At 37.3% G+C, this 23,454-nt stretch overlaps 1 protein-coding gene across 1 annotated transcript in view; it reads right to left on the reverse strand.

Moving 5' to 3' along the window:
- The window catches only part of LOC106064375 (uncharacterized PE-PGRS family protein PE_PGRS54-like), a 30,219-nt gene that overhangs the window by 4,895 nt on the left and 1,870 nt on the right, over positions 1-23,454 (reverse strand). The window contains exons 2-7 of the mRNA XM_056028803.1: positions 15,655-15,732; positions 14,700-14,885; positions 13,754-13,914; positions 11,796-12,350; positions 6,169-8,313; positions 4,092-4,869 (exon numbers count right to left, since the gene is read on the reverse strand). Coding sequence (XP_055884778.1) covers positions 4,092-4,869; positions 6,169-8,313; positions 11,796-12,350; positions 13,754-13,914; positions 14,700-14,885; positions 15,655-15,732 — 3,903 coding nt within the window. The remainder of the gene's footprint in view (positions 1-4,091; positions 4,870-6,168; positions 8,314-11,795; positions 12,351-13,753; positions 13,915-14,699; positions 14,886-15,654; positions 15,733-23,454) is intronic.

The raw sequence follows: 23,454 nt of genomic DNA on the forward strand, positions 1-23,454 counted from the left end.
ATTTAACACGTAGCACGCTTAGGACATCATTTTGTTTAATTTCATTTTTATTACGAAATACTGTGATTTATAAGATAAGTTGGTATGAAATACTGTGATTTATAAGATAAGTTGGTATGAAATACTGTGATAAGATAAGTTGGTACGAAATACTGTGATTTATAAGTTAAGTTGGTACGAAATACTGATTTATAAGATAAGTTGGTACGAAATACTGTGATTTATAAGATAAGTTGGTACGAAATACTGTGATCTATAAGATAAGTTGGTATGAAATACTGTGATTTATAAGATAAGTTGGTATGAAATACTGTGATTTATAAGATATGTTGGTATGAAATACTTAAATTAGTCACTAACTTGTTAACTTTTTTGCTGACAACGGAACGGTACTTAGAAAGTTAATAGTTTATTGATCAGGTGTTGTTGTTTTTACCTCTCAACAACACGTCGTAACACCCCCCCCCCACCCACCCACCCCAGGTCATGATATTTATTTTTTTAAATTGGCTCTGTGATTAGATTATGTTTGAATGTTGGAACAGCTCAAAAACAATTGCTGGAGGCAATATAAAGATTCTAGTTTAGTGCAATATACTGGGTAAGCTAAAAGGACCCTTTATTCTAAAAAGTGTTCTCAGAAGTTTCTGTCTAATTAAAATATTTTATAATCCTCATTTTAAACCTAACTTTAAAAAAAAAGAACGCAAGTAGATATTAAGTTCATAGAGTCTAACATGTTCTCGCAATGTCTATTACAACAAGAGCGGGTTTTTGAAAAAAAGTCAAGTTTTTCTTAAGTTCAGTTCTAAGTTTATCTATTGATCAGTTCACTCGTGTGTTAGTGATTGAGACCATAAATACTTTTGTTGAATTCTCTTTTATACTTTTTAAGTCTCCTTAAACGGGAAGATTATGTAACTCTCTTGTATTTAAACAACAACAAAGACCAACTTTAAATTGATTCTTCTAGTTTGTACTCTTTTTTTAACTCCCCATTTCTATTACTATATTGCCGAAGGACCTGGGTCAGTTCCTTGGTGACTTTTCCATGGAACCCACAGGGCGGATTTTTATTGGACACAATCTCTTCGAAAATTTACGGGAATTATCAAAATGACTTTTCATAGCGCAATAGTTGGCAAAACTAAAGAAGAGAAATGTAAGAAAGTTGACACGTTTAAATAGAGCCGATAGAACAGGATATAGTGAACAACAAGAAGTAGACTTCCATCTAACATACAACTAAACTGGTCAAGGATTTAATACATAAGTATTGTCTCATTTAATAGACCTACAAAACTGGTCAAGGATTAAATGCATAAGTATTGTCTCATTTAATAGACCTACAAAACTGGTCAAGGATTAAATACATAAGTTTTGCCAACATGTACAGACCTACGAAACTAGTCAGTGACTGTGTACTGAAAGTTGAGATGTTTGCGTTATTAAGAGAATGGTGTAATGGCTTACTTAACAGAAATAGAACCATTGGTTTTAATAATCGGATTTTATTTGTTTCGGTTAATCCTTTCATAGATTACAATTTAAATTGTATTCTCATGGCGTAGCTTTTTGTTTTGATGATTTTTAATATGTAGAATAATGTCGAAATTTTCAACTCGTGATTTAATTGAAGAATCCGTGGGAAAATATTGTCTCATTTTCATAAAAAAAAATAATTCCTAAACACAAAAACTTGGACCAATGAATTGAAAGATTCTACTAACTCCAATCCCAAAATTATATTTTGCATAAGCGCCAAAGGGGGCATAGCACTTGCCTTCTAAACCGAGGCGTCTCTAGATCCAATCCAGTAAAGAATTGGGATTTGGAACTTCGGGATTTTAAAGACTCCCCCAAGTCTAAAGTGTACATGAAGCTGTGTGGCCACATGATACCTTCGTTAACCGTCGGCCATAAAACCAGATGGTCTTTACATCATCTGCACCCATAGGCCGCAAGAAAGTGGTAAAGTGAAAAGTTATCCAATATAAAAATAGCTTGCTATTCGGTTTTGATTTCCACTGTTTCTATTTTTGTTCTTCCGCCTTTTGTACTTCTGCTGAATCTATTTTTTTTAATGATTTTTTTTCTTTAGCACTGGCACAACGTTATATTTAGTGTGTATAAAGGGGAATGGACTTTAAAGTCTCAGTGGCTATAATTTTCTATCAAAGGAGCTTCTAATAAGAGACAAAAAAAAACGCCTGAACAGAAAAAACAAAATGTAACATGTTCCGAATAATCGGAACTTCTTTTTCTTGTTGCAATAAATTGTGCTCTAAACATTTGTATCATGTCTCTCTGAACTTCTTTATATGTTATCAAGCTTCCTGACTTTTAGCGTTCAAGTTGAAATCAATGTGACCAGCACAATGTTTTTTGTTCTTTAGCCTATAATAACTTTGCATATTAATTATGTTTGTCGAAAGTGGAAGTACAACGCTGCCAACTTTATTTTCAATATTTTTTTTTTTTAGTAAACATTCATTTTAGCTCATGATAAGATAATAGTAGAGAAGTGACGCGAGATTCAGTAAGAGGAATGAGCTCTTCACACCTAGAGACTAGATAAGTTCTCTAAAGAAAAGGAAAAGCACAACCCCTGGCGGTGCGATACAAGCGAGAAAGCTAGAAAACTGTTAACAAAACCAACTCGACTGAACTCTTCACGATGTGACCAATGCCGGGTTAAGGTTAGGGTTATGTGTAAGCGGAACAGAATATACAAAAAAAAAAAAACAAAAAAAAACAGGAAGCTTGGGCTATGCAAGAGATTCGGGATCTATGTTTAAATCTTGGTGGAAATTGAGAAATTTATTTTTTAGCTTGGAATTTTAAACGTAATTTAGATCACGACTAATGAACAAAATAGCGCGCAGACTTTGAAGCCAAAGATTAAGAACAAAGAAGGAAAGAAATTAGGTTACCAAAAGTCACGTGGTACAAAATAGGCGGCACTCGTGATTAAAAGAGAATTGTAAACAGAAGCTTCCTTACTGTTTGGCATTGAGAAGGTTTCGGAAACCAACGGAAACAACATCGGACTTCTCTCCCCTTCTTTTTTTCAAAATTCGAACTCTGAAGACATTTTCTATAATTGCACTGAACAATTCTACAAATTTCAAAACTGTTATAATTATTCTAAATAATCTGCAATTAACCATATCTTTTAATAAAAGACAACCTAAATCAATCCGAAATTATTACTTGATTCTAGTTCGTCTTAATTTCCGCAATAAACTTTTTTTAGTTTAGTTTTGTGTGTGTGTGTACGTGTGTGTGCGTGTGTGTGTGTTTGTGTGTTTACTACGAAGTGTAAACATAAATATTTTAGTTTTATCATTGGACCATTTGAATGTTTTAAGAACAGGAATCAATTTTGTAATAATCCATTCTATTAACGAAATGCATTTTCTGAGCTGCTGATCCAAAACATAAAAAGGGAATGTTTTATGTCGATAGGCCATGGTAAGCAACTAAATGATAGATAGAAAGATAGATAGACAGATAGATAGATAGAAAGATAGACAGATAGATAGATAGATAGATAGATAGATAGATAGATAGATAGATAGATAAATATATATATATATATATTTTATATATATATATATATATATATATATAGAGAGAGAGAGAGAGATAGATAGATAGATAGATAGATAGATAGATAGATAGATAGATAGATAGATAGATAGATAGATAGATAGATAGATAGATAGATAGATAGATAGTTAGATAGAGATAGATAGATAGATAGATAAATAGATAGATAAATGGATAGATACATAAAGACAGACAGTCAAAAATATATGTAGATCTAGGGATAAATATGGTGTCTATGAGGTTAAATATAGCCTATAAATATATAAATATCTAGATAGCTATTATGTATGCATATATAATGTGCTAGCTACTGATATAATATGTAGCCTAATATTGGCTTTCTATGTAAGATCTGACACGAATGTTTTGTTGTATATTAGTTGTAACAAGTATTTTTATTAACAAAATGCATACAAAATTATGGACTATTTGGATGATCAGGACAAAAAAAAAAAAAGGTGAATACATTAAACTTTAACCCTGCATAGTGTTAGAGCCACCACACCTACTGGTCCCACAGGAGCCGCCCCCGCTTCCTTCACAGCCCCCAGAGCTTTGATTTCTGTTTAGAAAAGGATTGTTGGCCTGGCTACACCCTCCTGAACCACTCCCCCCTTGGTTGCCACTTCTTTGGTTACCGTTTCCTTGGTTACCGTTCCCTTGGTTACCGTTCCCTTTGTTACCGCCCCCTGTGCCGCATCCGACTCCGAAACCTCCGCAGTTTGAGCCCGAGCTGCTGTTACCGTTGCTTCCGCCTCGGCCGCCTGAGTTGTTGTTGTTATTGCCACCAGAACCGTTGCCCTCGGATCCACCCATTCCACCCGATCCTCCAGATCCACCTCTTCCGCCAGATCCACCTGATCCGCCAGATCCACCCGATCCTCCGGATCCACCTGATCCTTCAGATCCACCTCTTCCGCCAGATCCACCTGATCCTTCAGATCCACCTCTTCCGCCAGATCCACCTGATCCTTCAGATCCACCTCTTCCGCCAGATCCTTCAGATCCACCTCTTCCGCCAGATCCACCTGATCCTCCAGATCCACCTCTTCCGCCAGATCCACCTGATCCTTCAGATCCACCTCTTCCGCCAGATCCACCCGATCCTCCGGATCCACCTCTTCCGCCGTAGCCACTGCCACCAGACGAACACGTTCCATCAGCTTGCCTGTAGACCTTTTCATCATGTGCCACGTACTCTTTGCCTCTGCACAAGTCGTTGACGTTTCCCCCTGCTACAAAACAGGTGCCACTCTCCTGCAAGTACGAAAGAAACCATAATTGTTTTATCTCTTCTCCATTAGTTTTTATATGTAATTTGCATTTTTACAATACCTCTTTTCAAATCACAATTTATATATATATATATATATATATATATATATATATATATATATCATATGTATATATATATGTATATATAAAAATATATATGTATGTATGTAACAAGTATATATGTATACACATGCCATCCGGCGATTTCTATAAGAAATCCAGAAAAACGCAAATATAGCAGAGAAAAGAATAAATAACTTTTTGGCCATACAAGGATCATTCCAGTTTGACCGTTTTAATTTCCTCAAATTGAAAAGGAAATAAATGTAAATTTGCCTAGACACGTGGTCTAGATCTAGATCTGACATCGGTTTTGAAAGGACTATCGCTTTTGGAAATTTAAAAAATGTAAGGCATCCTTGATTCAAGAGTTAAGTCAATTATGTTCTGTACAATTTTGCGCATCGTCTTCTAAGTCTAGATCTAAAGGGAAATCATTGTATTGATATAAAGGTAATCTTATCTTCTTCTTATCTTATCTTATATGATACAGACGTTACTTCAAAAAAGAAGATGATTACGTTCTACGCGTCATGCATTTAGTCATGCTTATTAACCAATGACCTAAACTCTGCCAAGTCACTGGTTTTCCTGGCTATAATATATATAGTCTTAGCCCACTGCAACCTATGCGGTCGCAGTGGGCCCCGCTCTTTCATATATATATATATAATACAATAGATCTATACATTCGCTTAACCAAGATTCTTTCTCGAGGGAAAGGGGAATCAGCGGGGTAAAAAATGTTCCATTTTTTAATCTATCATTCATTAGTTATTAATAGAAACAACAATCGCTCTATAAGCTGTAGGTATTGTCTTTCAAAACAAACTATTTTTAATCTTTTCTTGCCAAGTGAGATAATGAGTTCAATACTTCAAAGCCAATACACCCTGTTTACAGTAGGGACGATGGCTGAATAGTTAAGCGCTGGGGTCAAATCGCGGTGAAGACTAGAATTTTAAATTTGGGGATTTTTTTTAGGGCGCCCCTGAGTACACCCAACTTAAATGGGTACCTGATTTAGGTTGGGGAAAGTAAAGGCGGTTGGTCGTAGTGCTGGCCACATGACACCCTGCTTGTTAGCCGTTGGCCAAAGAAAGAGATGACCTTAACATCGTTTGTCTTATAGATGAAAAGGTCTGCATTGGAAACTTTACTTGACTATGTTTCATGTTTACAGTATTAATACTAAAGATTTTAGAAAGTTCCTAAACGTACCTCATTGAAATACATGGTCTCTGGGCAGAAAGTGCATGGGCCTAGAACTTCCGTCGGGCTGCACGTGAAGAAGGCGTTACAATACTCTTCGTGGGCTATGAAGAAGCCGTCTTCAGACAGTCCGCTCTGTCTGCTGCTGAAGCATCGTGGGTCACCGCCTCTATTGCTTCCACCGCTTCTGCCGCCGCCTTGATTCCTGTTTCCGGAGCCACCAGACTGATTATTTCTTCCCCCTTGATTACCCCCGAAACTGCCTTGGTTTCCACCTGATCCCACTTGGTTATTCCCTGACTCTCCTCGATTGCTGCCGGATCCTTGGCTGCATCCAGAGCCGCCACATCCGCCGCTGCCTCCTCTGGCTCCTCCATTTCTGCTGTTGCCATTGTTGCTATCCTCGTCGTAATCATCGCCGCCGTTGTTTCCGTTATTTCCCCCTCCTATGATTCCATTCCCATATCCTCCAGTGTTACCACCTCTGCTATTCCCTGAACCAGTGTTCCTTTGGTTGCCGTTATTACCTGCCCCTGAGTTGTCCCTGCCTCCTTGACTTCCACTACCACAACTGCCACCTGAACCAGAACGAGAGCCAGCACCACCGCATCCACCACCGTTGTTTCCCCCTCCTACGTTTCCGCTGCCAAATCCACCATTGGTTCCTCCTCCTATATTTTCATTTTCAGATCCACCATTCCTATTGCCACCGTTCATTCCACCACCCATATTTCCACTTCCAGATCCACTATTCGATCCACTTCCCATGTTTCCGTTTCCGGATCCACCGTTTCGATTGCCACCGTTCATTCCACCACCCATATTTCCACTCCCGGATCCACTATTCGATCCACTTCCCATGTTTCCATTTCCGGATCCACTATTCCTATTGCCACCGTTCATTCCGTCACCTCCTACATTTCCACTTCCTGATCCACCGTTATTTCCACCTCCCATATATCCACTTCCAGATCCACTATTCAATCCGCTTCCCATGTTTCCGTTTCCGGATCCACCGTTTCTATTGCCACCGTTCATTCCACCACCCATATTTCCACTCCCGGATCCACTATTCATTCCACTTCCCATGTTTCCATTTCCGGATCCACCGTTTCTATTGCCACCGTTCATTCCACCACCCATATTTCCACTCCCGGATCCACTATTCATTCCACTTCCCATGTTTCCGTTTCCGGATCCACCGTTTCTATTGCCACCGTTCATTCCGTCACCTCCTACATTTCCACTTCCTGATCCACCGTTATTTCCACCTCCCATATATCCACTTCCAGATCCACTATTCAATCCGCTTCCCATGTTTCCGTTTCCGGATCCACCGTTTCTATTGCCACCGTTCATTCCACCACCCATATTTCCACTCCCGGATCCACTATTCATTCCACCACCCATATTTCCACTTCCGGATCCACTATTCATTCCACTTCCCATGTTTCCATTTCCGGATCCACCGTTTCTGTTACCGCCAATAATTCCCCCTCCCAAATTTTCATTACCGTATCCTCCAGTGTTGCCTCCCCTGTTATTCCCCGAACCAGAGTTCCCTTGGTTGCCGCTATTACCTTCCCCTGAGCTGCCCCTGTTTCCACCGACATTTCCACCTCCCATGTTTCCGCTGCCGGATCCACCGTTTCTGTTACCGCCATTCATTCCCCCTCCCACATTGTCATTACCATATCCTCCTCTGTTACCGTTTCTGTTATTCCCCGAACCAGAGTTCCCTTGGTTGTTATTACCTCCCTCTGGGTTGCCCCTGCCTCCGCTGCCTCCCCCGTTACTTCCACCTCCCATGTTTCCGCTGCCGGATCCACCGTTTCTGTTACCGCCATTCATTCCCCCTCCTCCGTTTCCACCTCCCATGTTTCCATTACTATATCCTCCAGTGTTGCCGCCCCAGTTGTTTCCCGAACCAGAGTTCCCTTGGTTGCCGTTATTACCTCCCCCTGAGTTTCCATTGCCTCCGCTGCTGCCTCCTCCATTGCCTCTTCCTCCTCCATTGCCGCTACCACCGCCTCCACCTCCACTTCCGCACACTCCGTCAGCCTGAATGAAGACCTTCTCGGAGTGCTCTACGTATTGTTTTCCACCACATACTCCTTGAGGGTCTCTTCCTGCAGAGACGCACTCTCCTGAGTCCTGTTAGATGGAAGGAAAACAAAGACTTAATTATGTTCTAAACATTTAGTCATGTGCTAAACACACAGTCATGTGCTAAACACACAGTCATATGCTAAACACACCGTCATATGCTAAACATTTAGTCATGTCCTAAACACACAGTCATGTGTCAGTTGTTAAAAATTTAATCATAATGTCGCACGTTACACGTGCGTTACACGCAGTCACGTGCTAAAGACCCAGTCGTGCGCTAAAAAATGTGTTAAAAAAAAAAGAATCTATATATATATATAATTCTCTTCATGGCTCAACAGTTTGGACACCAAGATGTAAAGGAAAGATAACTCTCTTATTTCTGCGGAGTTGAGTTACCCCACGATATTTTAGAGGCGAAAACAAAAGAGAGGGAGGGGGGAGAGAACAAGTAGTAGTCACCCGTCACCAAATAGCAGGGCTGGGCTTAACAATTGTGACCAAGAAGTCATGGAAAGAGAACAAATAAACTACTCTGTATTCTCCCGTCACTAAATAGCAGAGCCGAACTTAAACATTGTGGGGCCCTATGCGAAACGTATTTAGCGAGGCCAAGTTTGTTTAGGGATACGGATTATAAGTGAAAATTAAGAGTTTGTATTAGAAAATACATTCGTCTTTGCATTTCATTCATTCTTTACTACGTACATAATTATTTTACGAGCCTTGCGTGTAGCGAAGTTATACAGTATATCGTAAAAAATTTATTTCCTTCATAGAAAACGCTCAATAGCAAGAATTACCAAATGTTTCAATCTATCTACGAGAATTGTTGACCTCAAGTAATTCTTCATTAGTTTGAGGAGCGAGAAGCTTCACTAGATTACACAATTACGGGTATTGCGTAATGTCTTTTCTTTATCGCGCTTAGGATTGGCATTTCCATATTGAATGACACCTCAAAATGACAATTTTTGTCTATATATTTCAGGAGATTTGTATGAATTTTCCAATGATTTTAATTATTTCCGGATATTTCCAGGACTTTTCGAATATTTTGCAATTTCAGGAGATTTCCAGGATCTCGCTCCTCATAAATCAGGAGGCCGCGGGATATCTGTTATAAGTTATAAAATGGTTTCATTTAATAATTTATACACCTAGAATTAGCGCGGGTCCTATGAAAGTGCTGGGTCCACTGAGGTTGCATAGGTTGCAGTGGCCTAATGCCGGCCCTGCAAAATAGCGCCGTATGCTACGCCACCGGTCGACTAGTAAACATTAATATTGATTGGATCCGGGGGTGCCGGGTTCGAATCCTGGTGAACGAAGCAGGACGTTTTGGCGCCGCCGTTTTGGCCACGCCGTTTTGGCGCGAATGTCGTTTTGGCGCTAGCCGTTTTGGCGACGGGACGTTTTGGCGCGAAATACATTATGTACGTTTATTGTATTATTTCTTTTAAAAGAATTATTCATATCTATGTTTTGCATGAGTGTTTGTGTTAAGACATATTTTTCACGTACTAAAGGTAAATGTGTGTTTGTGTTTCACATCATTTTCTTTAATAAACATTTTGGCTTGTTTATGTGTGTTTATTAAGAGGCACACTTTTATTTCAAAAAAGTTTTTTAAAATATTACTTTAAAATAAAAAAAAAAAGAAAAAAAAATGAAACGATGATAGACTAAAAATTGATGCAATTATTTGTTTACATTAACATTGGTTTATTTAATGACTGTATTGTATCTCCAGCTATACGTACCAAACACTTGCTAATAAAAACAATTCGCTGAAAGGTGTTAGAATTCATACTATACATACAATATTATGGTAGAGTGAAATAAACATTCTTATAAAAGCTACGTGCTTATTAAATTATCGTCAAATGATATCTCGCGCCAAAACGTCCCGTCGCCAAAACGTCTCGCGCCAAAACGTCCCTGTGCCAAAACGGCGGCGCCTAAACGTCACGTACCGCTGGTGAAGATTAATTTCGGGATCTTTGGGCGCCTCAGAGTCCACCCAGCTCTAATGGGTACCTGACATAAGTTGGGGAAAAGTAAAGGCGGTTTGTCGTTGCGCTGGCCACGTGACACCCTCGTAAACCATAGGCCACAGAAACAGATGACCTTTACATCATCTGACTGGCCACGTGACACCCTCGTAAACCATAGGCCACAGAAACAGATGACCTTTACATCATCTGACTTATAGACCAGAAGGCCAGAAAGGGAAAATTAGAAAAGAATAGAAAAGATATGAATGAATGTGGTGGCAAGCACCTCTAACACAGTTTGATTTCAGATGTATTTAAAAAAAAATAGAAATAAAACGAAATGCACAATAGAAACGATGCTATTAATACTTAAGGTCGACACGGAAAGATGTTTATAAGATGTGGTGGGGGAAAGACGAATCAGCGGCCATCTTGATCACTTCATGTTGAGGCATATTTGTATTTTATTTATCTTTCCTATTGTTGTAGCATCAACTAGAGCAAGCAGATGTGTTGAGTCATCGATAGGGCCAAGCAAAACTAGAGAGCAGGGCCGCCAATGACACCATTTTAAGTAAAGTAGTGATAAATGTAAAGGCTATTATCGACAGAGTAAACTCTTAATAGGCTTAGTAAAGACTCATCGACTAGTAGAGCTCTTCGAGTAGATAAAATGTCTAACACGTTTTCTTCAGTCATTCTTAGTTGATAATACCCTAATGTCTGGACGGGGGGTCCCTGGTTCGAATCCTAGGATTTTTAATCTCGGGATCTTTGTGCGCCTCTGAGTCCACCCAGCTCTATTGGGTTCCTGACATTAGTTGGGGTAAAGTAAATGCAGTTGGTCGTTGTGCTGGCTACATGACACCCTCGTTAACCGTAGGCCACAGAAACCTATGATCTTTACATCATCTGCCATATAGACCACAAGGTCTGAAAGGGGAACTTTACTTTTACTATTACCGTAATGATAAAATACAAATTGTGAATATCTATAAAGAGAAATATGCAAGCTAATTGTCCTGATAGACAAGACTACCTGACTAAGTAGACAGAGACAATACAAAGAGACTGAGACTACCTAAGTAGAAACTACCTAAGGGGACAGATACTAACTGACTAAGGTGATAGAGAATATCTGACTAAGTGGACATAAACGCCTGAATAAGACAGAACTTGATTAAGAGACACAGACTACCTAAGTAGACACAGACTATCAGATTAAATAAACGATAGTATCTGACTTAGACTTTTGGACTAAGTAAACAGAGACAGATTAATAGAGATTATCTGACTAAGTACACAGAGGCTATCTTTCTAAAAGATGTAAGTAGAATCTTTCTTGGAGATTATCTAAAAAGACAAGGGCTATACTTCTAAAAATAAGTAAGCAGAATTCTCTAAGAGATTATCTGACAATTAAGTCAGATGCTATCTTTCTAAAAAAAAAAAGTCGGCAGAATTTTTCTAGCCAAACTCTAATAAGAGAAGTGTGTTAATGCAAAGTCCAAGTTAATTAGTTTCTTTTACCTCATCAAAGTACAGAGTCTCTGGACAGAAGATACATGGACCTAGCACTTGTGTTGGACTGCAAGTGAAGAAAGCGTTACAGTAGTCATCGTGGGGAATAAAGAAAGGGTCTTCAGACTGACCAGCTAGTCTACTATTGGTGCATCGTGGGTCACCGCCTCCTCTGCTGCCTCCTCCGCTGGATCCTCCTCTGTTGCTTCCAGATCCACCTCTACTTTGGCTTCCACCACCTCCCCCTCCTCCACTGCCGCCTCCGCAACCACCTCTTGATCCACCGCCACAGCCTCCACCTGAACCTCCGCCCCTGCTGCCTCCGCAGCCACCCCCGCCGCATCCGCCGTCGCTGTCTCTCTTGCGTCGGCTCATCATTTCCGATGAGGACTCTTCGGATGAAGCCTCTGGTGAACCTTCGGGCGCGCCAAAGCCTTCCAAGGGATCGGGACGACAGGATCCATCGGTCATGGCCCAGGTGATGTCTTTATGGCCCACTATCTTCTTGTCACCGCAGAGCTCTTCAATGTCCATGTTTCCTTTGTCGAAGCACATTCCTTCTTTCTGTTGACAAGAGAGTCACAAACAAAGTTTATATTAAGTTATTATAATTTATGCAACTAGGAAACTAAGTCTTTTTTCTAGCATGGATTTTTATTTTAAAATCCTTCTTGATAAAATACGTTACATAACCGGCTGTTACATCTGTTAAGCTATATAGGTCACAATGATGTCTTCCTAAATGCCAATGCTTCATAGATTTTTCTTCTAAAATTTTGTTTAGAATATGCTAGAAAAGAATGAATACCTTTTCCTAGACTATTTGTTAAGGCAACTAAAACATCATTATCAAGCAATAGCTAGTATTTCAGTGTTCTCATCAGATTGAATGCAGTTGCCAGGATTTTGTTTTCGTGACATTTCGTACAAAAAAAAATGTAGTAAATCCCAATGTGTTGTTGAAATGTATTTTTCGCGTGAATGGACCTCATTCACCAATCGTAAATTAACACATTTAGCCACGTCATAATATTGATAAAACAATGAAAAATACGTATCAGGTGACAGCCTTTATGGATTACATAATTTGTATAGAAGATATATAGAATCACGTGGCTAAATGTTGTTTGTTTACGATTGATGAATGAGGTCCATTGCTTAGATGATATAATCACCTTTTATATTAGACTAGCTGTTGTTCAGTGTAGGATTCTTTTAAGAAAAATGCTTATGGTAGTTCATTACATAATAATTAAACTATTTTTTTTTTGTAATAGCTTAAAAAAGACAGTCTTGTTTTTAGTATTTTTATGTACGCATTTATTAACGCTTTATATTAGAAATCTTTTACCAATTTTAGTGCTTTAATAAGTACTACATGAACTTATCAGTAGGCAAATTTTTATGGTACAACGAATGTATATCATGATCTACTAATACTACACTTATACTTGGAAGTACTCATGTCATTAAGTAATTACATACTTAATATCGTTACCATATCCCTATCTCCATCCATAGGACCCTATTGAGAAGTGTGATCAATGAAAAAACTAGTTCCTAGACCTATCTTATCCTCTTATCTTATATAATACAGACGTTACTTCAAAAAAAGAAGATGATTACGCCCTACGCGTCATCAGATCTAGAGGACTATGTATACATTTATAAATCAATTTAAAGAAACACCCAAAGGTTTCATTAATACTCGATCCATAGTGCAAACTATTTGTTCTTAACTTTACCCTATCCTTCCAAAATCACCGAGTCATTCAAAGCCGGAAGATGATTTGACGATTTGTAGCAAGGGGAGATGAAGCCTGTACACGATTTCAAATTGGGTGGTAGATTTGTAAACGCCCCAAATCCCAGTTTACGTTGGGAAGAAAAAAAAAGGTGCAGAATTGTATCCATTACGACTAATCCATAAATTTTCAGATCTGATTTCTACCTGCCCATAAACTTACATGGTTGAAATAGAGTCCTTCACCACAGAACATACACTGAGGGAACAGGTGACCAGGACTGCACACGTAGTAGGCATTGCAGAACCTTGGGTGCTGAACGTGGAAAGCCTTCTTGGAGCTTTCGTAAGGATTCGATGCACACACGGACACTGACGCTTCGACTGGGAAAGAACACAAAATCAAACGTAATACTAATGGCTGGAGCAGTCGTGGTGGATGGCTTTCCGAGGATTCTAGCTAATATAAATGGTGAGTTCTGTCGAGTCGTAAATGTTTTTTAAGTTAACCTTTTTTAGTTGGTTAGTGGATATTAAAATACAATGTCGTTCTATGCGAAAAAAAAAAGAAAGCAGATGTAACTGTTTTTACAAAGCTAATATCAACTCGCTCTGTTTGTCTGGTAAAAAGCTTGTACACGTTATTTCTACCACACCCAGTCTCGGATCAAGCTGAAACTTTGCACAAATACTCATTGGCATAGACAATTTATTAATCAATAAACAAATAATTGTCAGGTAATTAATTATTTGTTTGATACCAACAAGGGAAATTAGAACTTCCGTATGCAGGAGATATGGCTAAATATATAGGGTTTGGTCCCCCAATAGGATTGCTCACATTAATTCTCCAACACCCATTCTAGGATCAAGTTGAAATTTTAAACAATTATTTATTGTATTATTGTATCTAACAAAGGATGAATTTAAAAAATTGTCAATTAATTATTGGTAATTAATTATAAGAAAAAAAGCTTCTACATTTTTGAGAGGTTTTTGTGTAAGTGCGGAGTTCTTCCCTTTAAATAAGCTTTTTTTTTTAAAAATGAAGATTTTTAAGATTTTTTTTTTTGCTTGTTTTTTTTTATATATAATTATCGAAAACTTTGATACCACTAAGAACAAATTTAACTATGAGCATCAAAAAAAGTCATTTCCATTGCATTTACCTAGTTGAGTTGTACGTTCACAGCCAGGGTAGGGCTCTGGACGTGGCCAGTCGCAGTAACTTTTCTTGGGGTTAAACTCGAGTCCGTCGCTGCATTTCATGACTGTAGGCTCTTTGTTATCACACTGAACATATTTAGAGCAGTCCGGGGAATACTGAAATGCTCCCACGGGTTCCGGACATTTGACTGAAAAGAAATAGGATTCGAAATAATTTAAAAACTTGTCTTATAGTCCAATATGTTTTGTAAAACATTTTCGACCCAGGTAATAAACTATGATATTGTTATAACCCTGCCATGCACACCGCCATCCAAGCTAGTGCAGAATGTGCGCACTGTTAGAGACTAGACTAGGAAAGATGTTGACATTGGAAAGAAAATAACGAAGTTCCGCCCAAGTCTAGAGCTGATGATGAGGCTGTGCTCAAGGCAAACGTTGTTCTATGTATTTGTGATGTCCCCACATCTATATCATTGAGTTATCTCCCTTAAGTTATGATAAAATGAAACGTAAAGAACGATAACTTCAAACCAAATTGCAATGAATATGAATCGAAGTAATAGATAATGGGCTATTGTTCGGGTTTGAAAATCATAACCATATTTCAGATTCACCATTGGAATGGAACCAGTGGCGTAACTAGGGATTCATTTAGGGGCCCGATGGGGGGCTTGACCTCTTTAGGGGCCCCAACAGTTTGACATCCGACATCATTAATTGAGATAATCGCGTAATATTTAATATTTAATGTAAAAAAAAATTCGAACTTTCATTTGGGGTGCCCCAGATCCCCCTACCATAGCTACGCCACTGAATGGAACTCGAATGCATACATTTTGGTTTCTGTACTTAAGGTCTGTTAATCATTCAAATCTATTTGACAATCAATTGTCGAATATATCATTTTAAAAAGAAGCCTGCTCATTCTGGTTCATCTTTAATATTTCTACTTACATTCATCATTGGTGGGTATAGCTACAGCCAGACAAACAAGGACACAGACAATTATGCACTGCAACACGCTAGTGTTTTCTGGGGATTAAAAAAATTCCATGGTATTATTACAACTTTATTAAATTTAGAGTTATATAGAGTAGGTAATCATTTAATATAAAAATTTAAACACCAGAAAAACAAGGTTACAAAGAGTGAAACACAAACTCAAAATCAGCCCCCGAAAAGGTTCGCTCAGGCATGTAAAAAGGAAGGTTTCATTTTTTTCTGAAAGAATATCAGAAACTATGAACTACAAACTATCAACAACTACAACCCTATCTCCGTCGATACAAAAAGAAGGGACGCGCTTGTGTCGAAAGTGTTGCCAATAATATAATGTTGTATTGATAATTCGACTAACGACTTGATACCACAGGATACGGAGAATATTAATGCTATTACTATTACATTGTTAATATTCATTTGTATTCAATGAGATGATAGTTATGAAGATATAGTTATATCCTATAGTGGTATGTCATAGTTCACGTCTACAATATGAAACACTACTTATTAATTGTTGTTTTAAATTCAATTCAACTTGTATGCATATTAAATAGATTTTTTCTCTTTAAAAATACAAGTAAACATTTTTTTTTTAAATTACTTAACTTAGTACAATTTCGGAAATATTTTTTTTATGACAAAAAAATCTAAGACCGTCTGCATAAATATCTTAAAATGTGGTGAATAGACATCTTCTTTACTAAAAAAAAGTCTCCCGTGTTTGTTACTATTAATAGGGAATAGTTGTAAAAATTGTGTATTTTTATGAAAAAAAAAACTACTTGCATAGTTGATTTTAAAATTACAATTTTTCGATTTCAGAAAAGAAAAAAGTAGGCATTGCATCAGAATGGTCTAAAATATCATGATGTCAGATTTTCAATATATTTTTTAGTTTACGAGATCTTAACGGGACGGACGGACAAACAGACCACACAAAACTAACTATTTCCCTTTCGGGAGCCGGTAAAAATTACTTTAAAAAAAAAAGACAATTCCTCCTTAAGAAGCTGATGACTGTTTCGTAAGAGCAAATATTGTACTCTTAATAACTAATGTATGGGAAATTAAAACAAAAATGGAACATGTTCTACCACGCTCCTATTCTCCCTCACCAAGGGAAAAAAATATATTATATCTAGACTGGAAACCGGAAACAAATTCTTATCCGCTATTGATCGATTCACAGACCTATATATATAGATTTTAATGTACGTAATTCTTTTTTCAAGCTCAAAGGGAAGTCGCCCCAATCAATCTCTTTTGTCTTAGAAAAGTTCTGATCTTTAGTTTTCAAAGTTTAGAAATAATGCAAAATCATTTCTCGGATTTTCTTTAGAATGGACTATTAATCACAGAACTATATATTGACGCAAATGTATGAAACAAAGCCATTTCCTGTTAGTTTCCATTGAGATAATGTTTCAAAAATCCTAGATCGAAATAATTCATGTCTATTGATTTTAATCATCTTATGTACATTTAAATAGATTGATTACCAAGATCTTTCTTGATAATGTATCTAAAAATTGCAAAATAATAATTATGAGACCAGAGTACTCTTATTTTTGATATTTAATTACTAGATCTAGATCCGAAAATGAAATTATATATTACATAGGTTAGGGTTGAAAAAAACTTTACTTCTTATAACTACTTTACAAAACAACGCCTTGTTTCAACTTTAAAAAAATGTTCACGAGATTATTAAACTCTTTAGAGAAAAGGGCCCTACGGGGGGGGGGGGATACCCGTAGACGTTATCTGTTTAAGATAAAAAAAATGTCTAGTTCCCTTGCAAAATTTAAATAAATTTCAAAAACTTATAACTGTCAAGCAATAGAGTTTTCCCAGCTTGGGCAAATGGTAATTCTTTTCCCAATTCATCAACTGTCAAAATTCTAGCAAAATCTTAAAGGCCATTTTCGAAAACTGTGTTTACCCATGAGGTTCCATCTTAATTAACAGATGAAAGTGCTACCTGAATAGAGGAATTGTAAAACTGGAGGCATGGTCTGGAGACATTTTGTTATCAAAAGTCACGTGTTACACAACTTGTCACAAAACAAGTATCTCAGTAAATCACTGACCTAGATCAGTGCTTCTCATCCAGAGAAACGCTCACTTGCCAGAGCAGTCGCCATACAGATTGAGGTATTGGAAAGTAATTCTTTTAATGACAGAGAACGTTTCTATAGAAGATCGATATCTAGGTTGCAAAGAGTTTTTTTTTTTTAAAAGCTGAGGGATTCCGACACTTTGAACATTATATCTGAGGAAGAAGATCTTGGACAAAGTAAACTGTGAGAACCTCTGGGTTGACTCCATGAACAAGTTGTGACTGCAGTCAATGAAACAGAACACGCGAGATGTAAACGCTGAGGCGATGAAGTGTTCCAGTGTGGCCTGCTGGGTAGTTTGTAATGGCTGCCATGTTGTTGTATACAGGATAGGGGAAAGCGTCAGTTTGTTTGCTGGCACAGAGAGAGAGAGAGAGAGAGAGACTGCAGAGAGTGAGATGCACTGATGGAAAGACTTATTGTGTATGTGTGAGTGAGAGAGAGAGAGAGAGAGAGACTGCAGAGAGTGAGATGCACTGATGGAAAGACTTATTGTGTATGTGTGAGTGAGAGAGCGAGAGAGAGTGAGAGAGAAAGAAAGGCTAAAGAGGAAGAAAAGAAAAAAAAAGGGGGAAATATAATCAGGAAGATACAAACAGATAAAAGAAATGCATAGAGAGGAAGAAAAGAAAATACCACTAAGCTATCGTGAGAAACAGAGCGAGAAGGCTTTGACCCAAAGATTTAGTCATTGATAGACAGAGACAGTGGCGTAGCAACCATGGCGCGAAGGGGTTCATTGTGCCTGGACCCTCGACCACTAAGAGTCTAAACGGGCTCTGGTAAGGGGCCAAACAAATTCTCAAACAAGAAAAACATAACAATTTTTTTTTTTTTTTGTTAAAGATAAAACCTCCTTTATATAACGTATAGAGCGATTATATTTCTCTAAATAACTACTGATTGTTAGATTTAAAAATAAATAAAACATTTTAAATCCTGCCACATCCCCCCCTCAAGAAAGAATACTGGTTTAGCGAATGTATAGATAGATCCTTATGTATAGCTATGAATAGATATGATTAGCTATTAGACCTATAGATCTAGACATATGTTGTTCAATGCAACTTTTATCAAGAATACAAATAAATATATCAACTATGTGGGATAGATAATAACAAACCAGAGAAACACTAGTTTGGGGAGAGTCCAAACTTCACCGTTGTGAGAGAAACATTTTAAATGCCAACAGTCTGGCCAAGGCCAACATAGGTCTAGCAATATTTTAAAATAAAATACCCAAAGCAAAAGGTAAAAAAGACTAAAGATATGAACTTGATTCTGTTAGCAGAGTATAGGCTACTTATATGGAACATGTATTTAAAAGCTACTTATGACAACAAAATCCTAAATAGAATTCAAGAAGCTCATATATACAGAAAGATTATACAATGTAGGATAGAAAATATTAAATAAAAATAAAAAATAAAAGTAAAATGTACATTAAAGTAAATGAAAATTGAAATGTATAAGAAATTAAAGACTATATTTAAACATAACAAACTTTAATTAGAGAATAAAAGGAACAATTCGTTGTTGTTTTTTTTAAGAAAAACATGTAAATGTATCTAAGGAGATAGATGTGCTTTTTCTTTAGCATAGAAAAAATCAAAACAACTTTCCGCCAAATTATTAGTCTAAAATTTGTCAATAATGGTCCATTCACATGCGATAATAAAAGAACTGTCTCCTTCGAAACTGAGCTCCAGATTAACATTGACAATTTTGCTGTCCTGAGCCCGTAAGAACAATTTCTACAAGTATTCCAATACTTGTGACGAAGAAAACGAATTCAGAATATAAGAACATTCAACATGTGAGTCAAAGAACATTCAACATGTGAGTCAAAGAACATTCAACATGTGAGTCAAAGAACATTCAACATGTGAGTCGAAGTCCAAGCAATTTACTGGTTGACTAATGACATTGACGTTTCAAATGACCCGGAAGTTTTGCTTACACCCACGAGGAACTTGTGTACTTTGTGTATTGTCTGACTTAATATGTTTTTTTTTTTTTTTGGGGGGGGGGGGAGTTTAAAAAAGTGAACATAATCGTCTAATCGGCTATTGGATGATTTTTCTCCTAAGCTACTTTAATATCAACTGGCTTGCTGGCATTTACAAACTCAAATTTAATTCTTTCTACACATGATTCTTTGTCTTTGCATTTTAAATAATTAATAAGGCTCAGCTAATATAACATTGAGACACTGTAGGAAGGGACACCCAAACTATATAATCAGAACATTTATTTTTATTTGCACAAATGCACAAATTGTAAGACAAATTTCCATACGGACAATAAAGATCATCATCATTATTATTATTATTATTTATTCGCAGGGCCGGATTTAAGCATGTGGAGTGTAGATTTTTTGTTCAAGCCTCTACACTTTTCCCAAAGCTTCAATAAAAATCCAGCTATTAATGAAATGTAATAAACAAAGAGAGTACTTGTCAATTATATTTAATTTTCCTTCGTTTAAAAAAAATAAAATATTTTAATAAATATATTTTAGTAACAAAAATGTAAATCGTTAGGGTTTACGCAGCGTAGCTAGTCTGGAGTGTTTTACGAGCAAACTAAAAGCGGACACTTTGTAACCACGACAGTGTTGTTGCCAACTGTAAGATTGAAAGTATTTTCGGTAAAAATGCGAACAAAAAATATTCCGAAGTAACAGACTTCTCTCTTTAAGGATTTTTTCTCTATTGTGGGGGGGGGACTCCTTTCTTATGGATTTCCGATGGTGACAATACCACCTGCCCTCCATTAAATCCGGCACTGTTTACTTGCATTCTTCATTTTTATAGTTTTCATATTTTGAATATTTGTTTCTGGTCATCAAACTAAGGTGTTCGCTATAAGAAAGTTTGATATAGTATTGCGATAGTTCATATGACAGATGCTTGTCATTGTGTTAAAAAAAAAATCAAATATGAAAACTGTTTAAGTATTTGGTTGATCTACACGAAGGGCAAAGAAATTACTTGAATGATTACTTCAGGGACCGAATGAATCTCTATGCTTATCTCCAGGTAAGATTTATTAGCCAGAGCTAAAGTTGCGATTTGTAGAATCATGGCTTTCCTGAAAATATCAATTTTGCTACTTATAAAAAAACACAAGGGCTAGAGCCTGGACAAACAAATAGGGTTGACAAAGCTATCAGACAATAGCAAGCTGGTTTTTTTTTTAATCGTATATAAGGGAAAGAACAGCACATTTACAGCCATATATCCCGATACTGAAAGATTTAGTTACTTTGTTCTATATCAAACAAAAATAATTAATTACCGCTAATTAATAAGATAATTATTTAATTTTTTTAAAATTTATTCATGTTTTGCTAAGGACAATGGATAACTGTGCAAAGTTTTAACTTGATCCGAGAATAGAAGTGGGAGAAATAACATGTACAAAATGTGTACCAGACAGACAGACGGACGGAGTGAGTTGATAGAAAGTTTTTGCATAAAGATTTAAAGGACCATCTTCTGATTTTATACTACATTAAGTTCCGGCGTTTAAACAAATAATTACAAAATTAATATATTACAAGAAATCCGTGTATTTCTAGAAAGGTGTACGCTTTGAAGCTTCAATTGAATGCAATAATGTCAATCTATTTCTTAGTATTGAGGGTTAACGAACTTACTGACGTCATAATGTTTACTCGGGGTCAAGGCTGAGTGGGGGTGGGGGGTCCATGTGGTATAAGGGACTGGTGCAAGGCGTGGGAGGCGTATGTGGTAGAGGGATCAGGGCGGGGGAGGCGTATATGGTATGTGGCTTCACATATCATTCATTCTATGGGTGAAGTCTTTACACGATGTTTTAAGCCTGAGCTGTATGTTCTGAGAGAGAAACAAACAAAGAAAATAGTTCAAAGTGTATAAGTCAGGATGCCAAACAGTTATCGTTTGTTACAAAATAGCTACACACGGGAGTTAACTCTTGTAGCCAAATTTCACATATCGACAAGAAACGTGGGAGTTGGAGCAGCGACGGAGCAAAGGATCAGTCAAAAGTAAATGTCACAAAGGCTAAACTCGGCGGTCTTAAGGACAGTGAGTCTTACTAAAGGGCTTTGACATAGTTTGAACTAGACTTTTGGGTGTGAAAGTCCTGCACTAGACTGTACATTTGGCTTATGGACATTTAGGTCATTCGAGACTTCGACTTTCTCTTTTACGCAATTTACTATGGTGATGACCATACGTAACGCGACTACCTAAAGCAATTTCCATTTTTTTTAAATACAAAAGCGGTTCATGCGTTCGGGAGCACACCTAGCAGTGGCGTAGCTAGGTTTGGGGGAGGAGGGGGAGAATTTGAAAATCCCCCCCGGGCCCCCACTTGAAAGGGACTCCAAATGAGTGTTTTTTACATTAAATATTACACAAAATGCAGGGATCCCAAAGAGGTCAAGCCTCCTGGGCCCACAAATGATGGAAAATTCCTAGCTACGTCGCTGACACCTAGGGTGCCAGGCGATCAGCACTCTTAGGGCAGCAATACTTCCAACGCTTCCCAACATATCCCAACAAATTACTTCAAATCATATTTGCAAAAGAAAAGTCCCCAATAAACAAATCAAAACTTGTCTAAGAAGTTAATGAACATAGCAACAGAAATATATGATACTTGACGTCATGATAGTAAGTAATGATGATACCCATTTTAGTACCTCCCTCCGGCACCAACCCGCTCTCTTCGGTAAGACACAGCATGCGATGCGATACACCACTAGTTAGCGCAACGCCCAAAGATTTCCATTGGGGCTATTGTAATGATCTATGTTCTTTTGTATATAGATATTTGTAGGCCACCCAGGCCTGTTATCAAAAGTTGATCAAGAAAACATTTTATCATTTCTAGTTATTGATTGCAAACATTTTGATCCTGCAAACTGAGCCTTACTGGCAACCCAAAAGTCTGACGTAGTTATAGAAGATTCGCTTTTTTTTTTCTGCTTATTTGAATGTGGCCAGATAATACTTCGATTCAAACGTTTGGATTTTAAGAATAAAAATACTTTAAAAAAACAACAACAAGAAAGCTTGTATTAAGCAAAGTTGTATCAATTAGTTAGGATCTGTCATGTAATTAAATTTGTAATAGAAATGGACTAACAATAATAAATCTGTGCGATTAGAAATATTTTTACTAATTGTTTACCGCAATTTTATGATTCTAGCTTTCTCAATACCCTATGATCCTATTTACTTGTCTGGACAAATGGCGAGGGGTAGAAGAAGGGGGTATCTGTGTAAACGTTATTATGATCGCTTTTTAAATGAATACAAAAACTTGTTCACTCAGTGCTCAAGCCTACTCAAGGACACTAATTTAACATATACCACCACATCTGTCAACTACGCTTTCTTTCCCTTGTTCGATACCAAACAAATTAATTAACTACCAATAGTTAATTAACTAATTAGTTTTTTTTTTTAATTCTTCTTTTGTCATGTCAAAGAAATAAGTGTGTCAAATTTCGACTTGATCCGATATTGGGTGTAGGAGAAATAAGGTGTCCAGTCTTTGTACCAGACAGACAGACTGACAGACTGAGAAATAAGGTGTCCAGTCTTTGTACCAGACAGACAGACTGACAGGAGAAATA

Source organism: Biomphalaria glabrata, chromosome 5 (genome assembly GCF_947242115.1).
Source record: "Biomphalaria glabrata chromosome 5, xgBioGlab47.1, whole genome shotgun sequence".
Taxonomy (NCBI): Eukaryota; Metazoa; Mollusca; class Gastropoda; family Planorbidae; genus Biomphalaria; species Biomphalaria glabrata.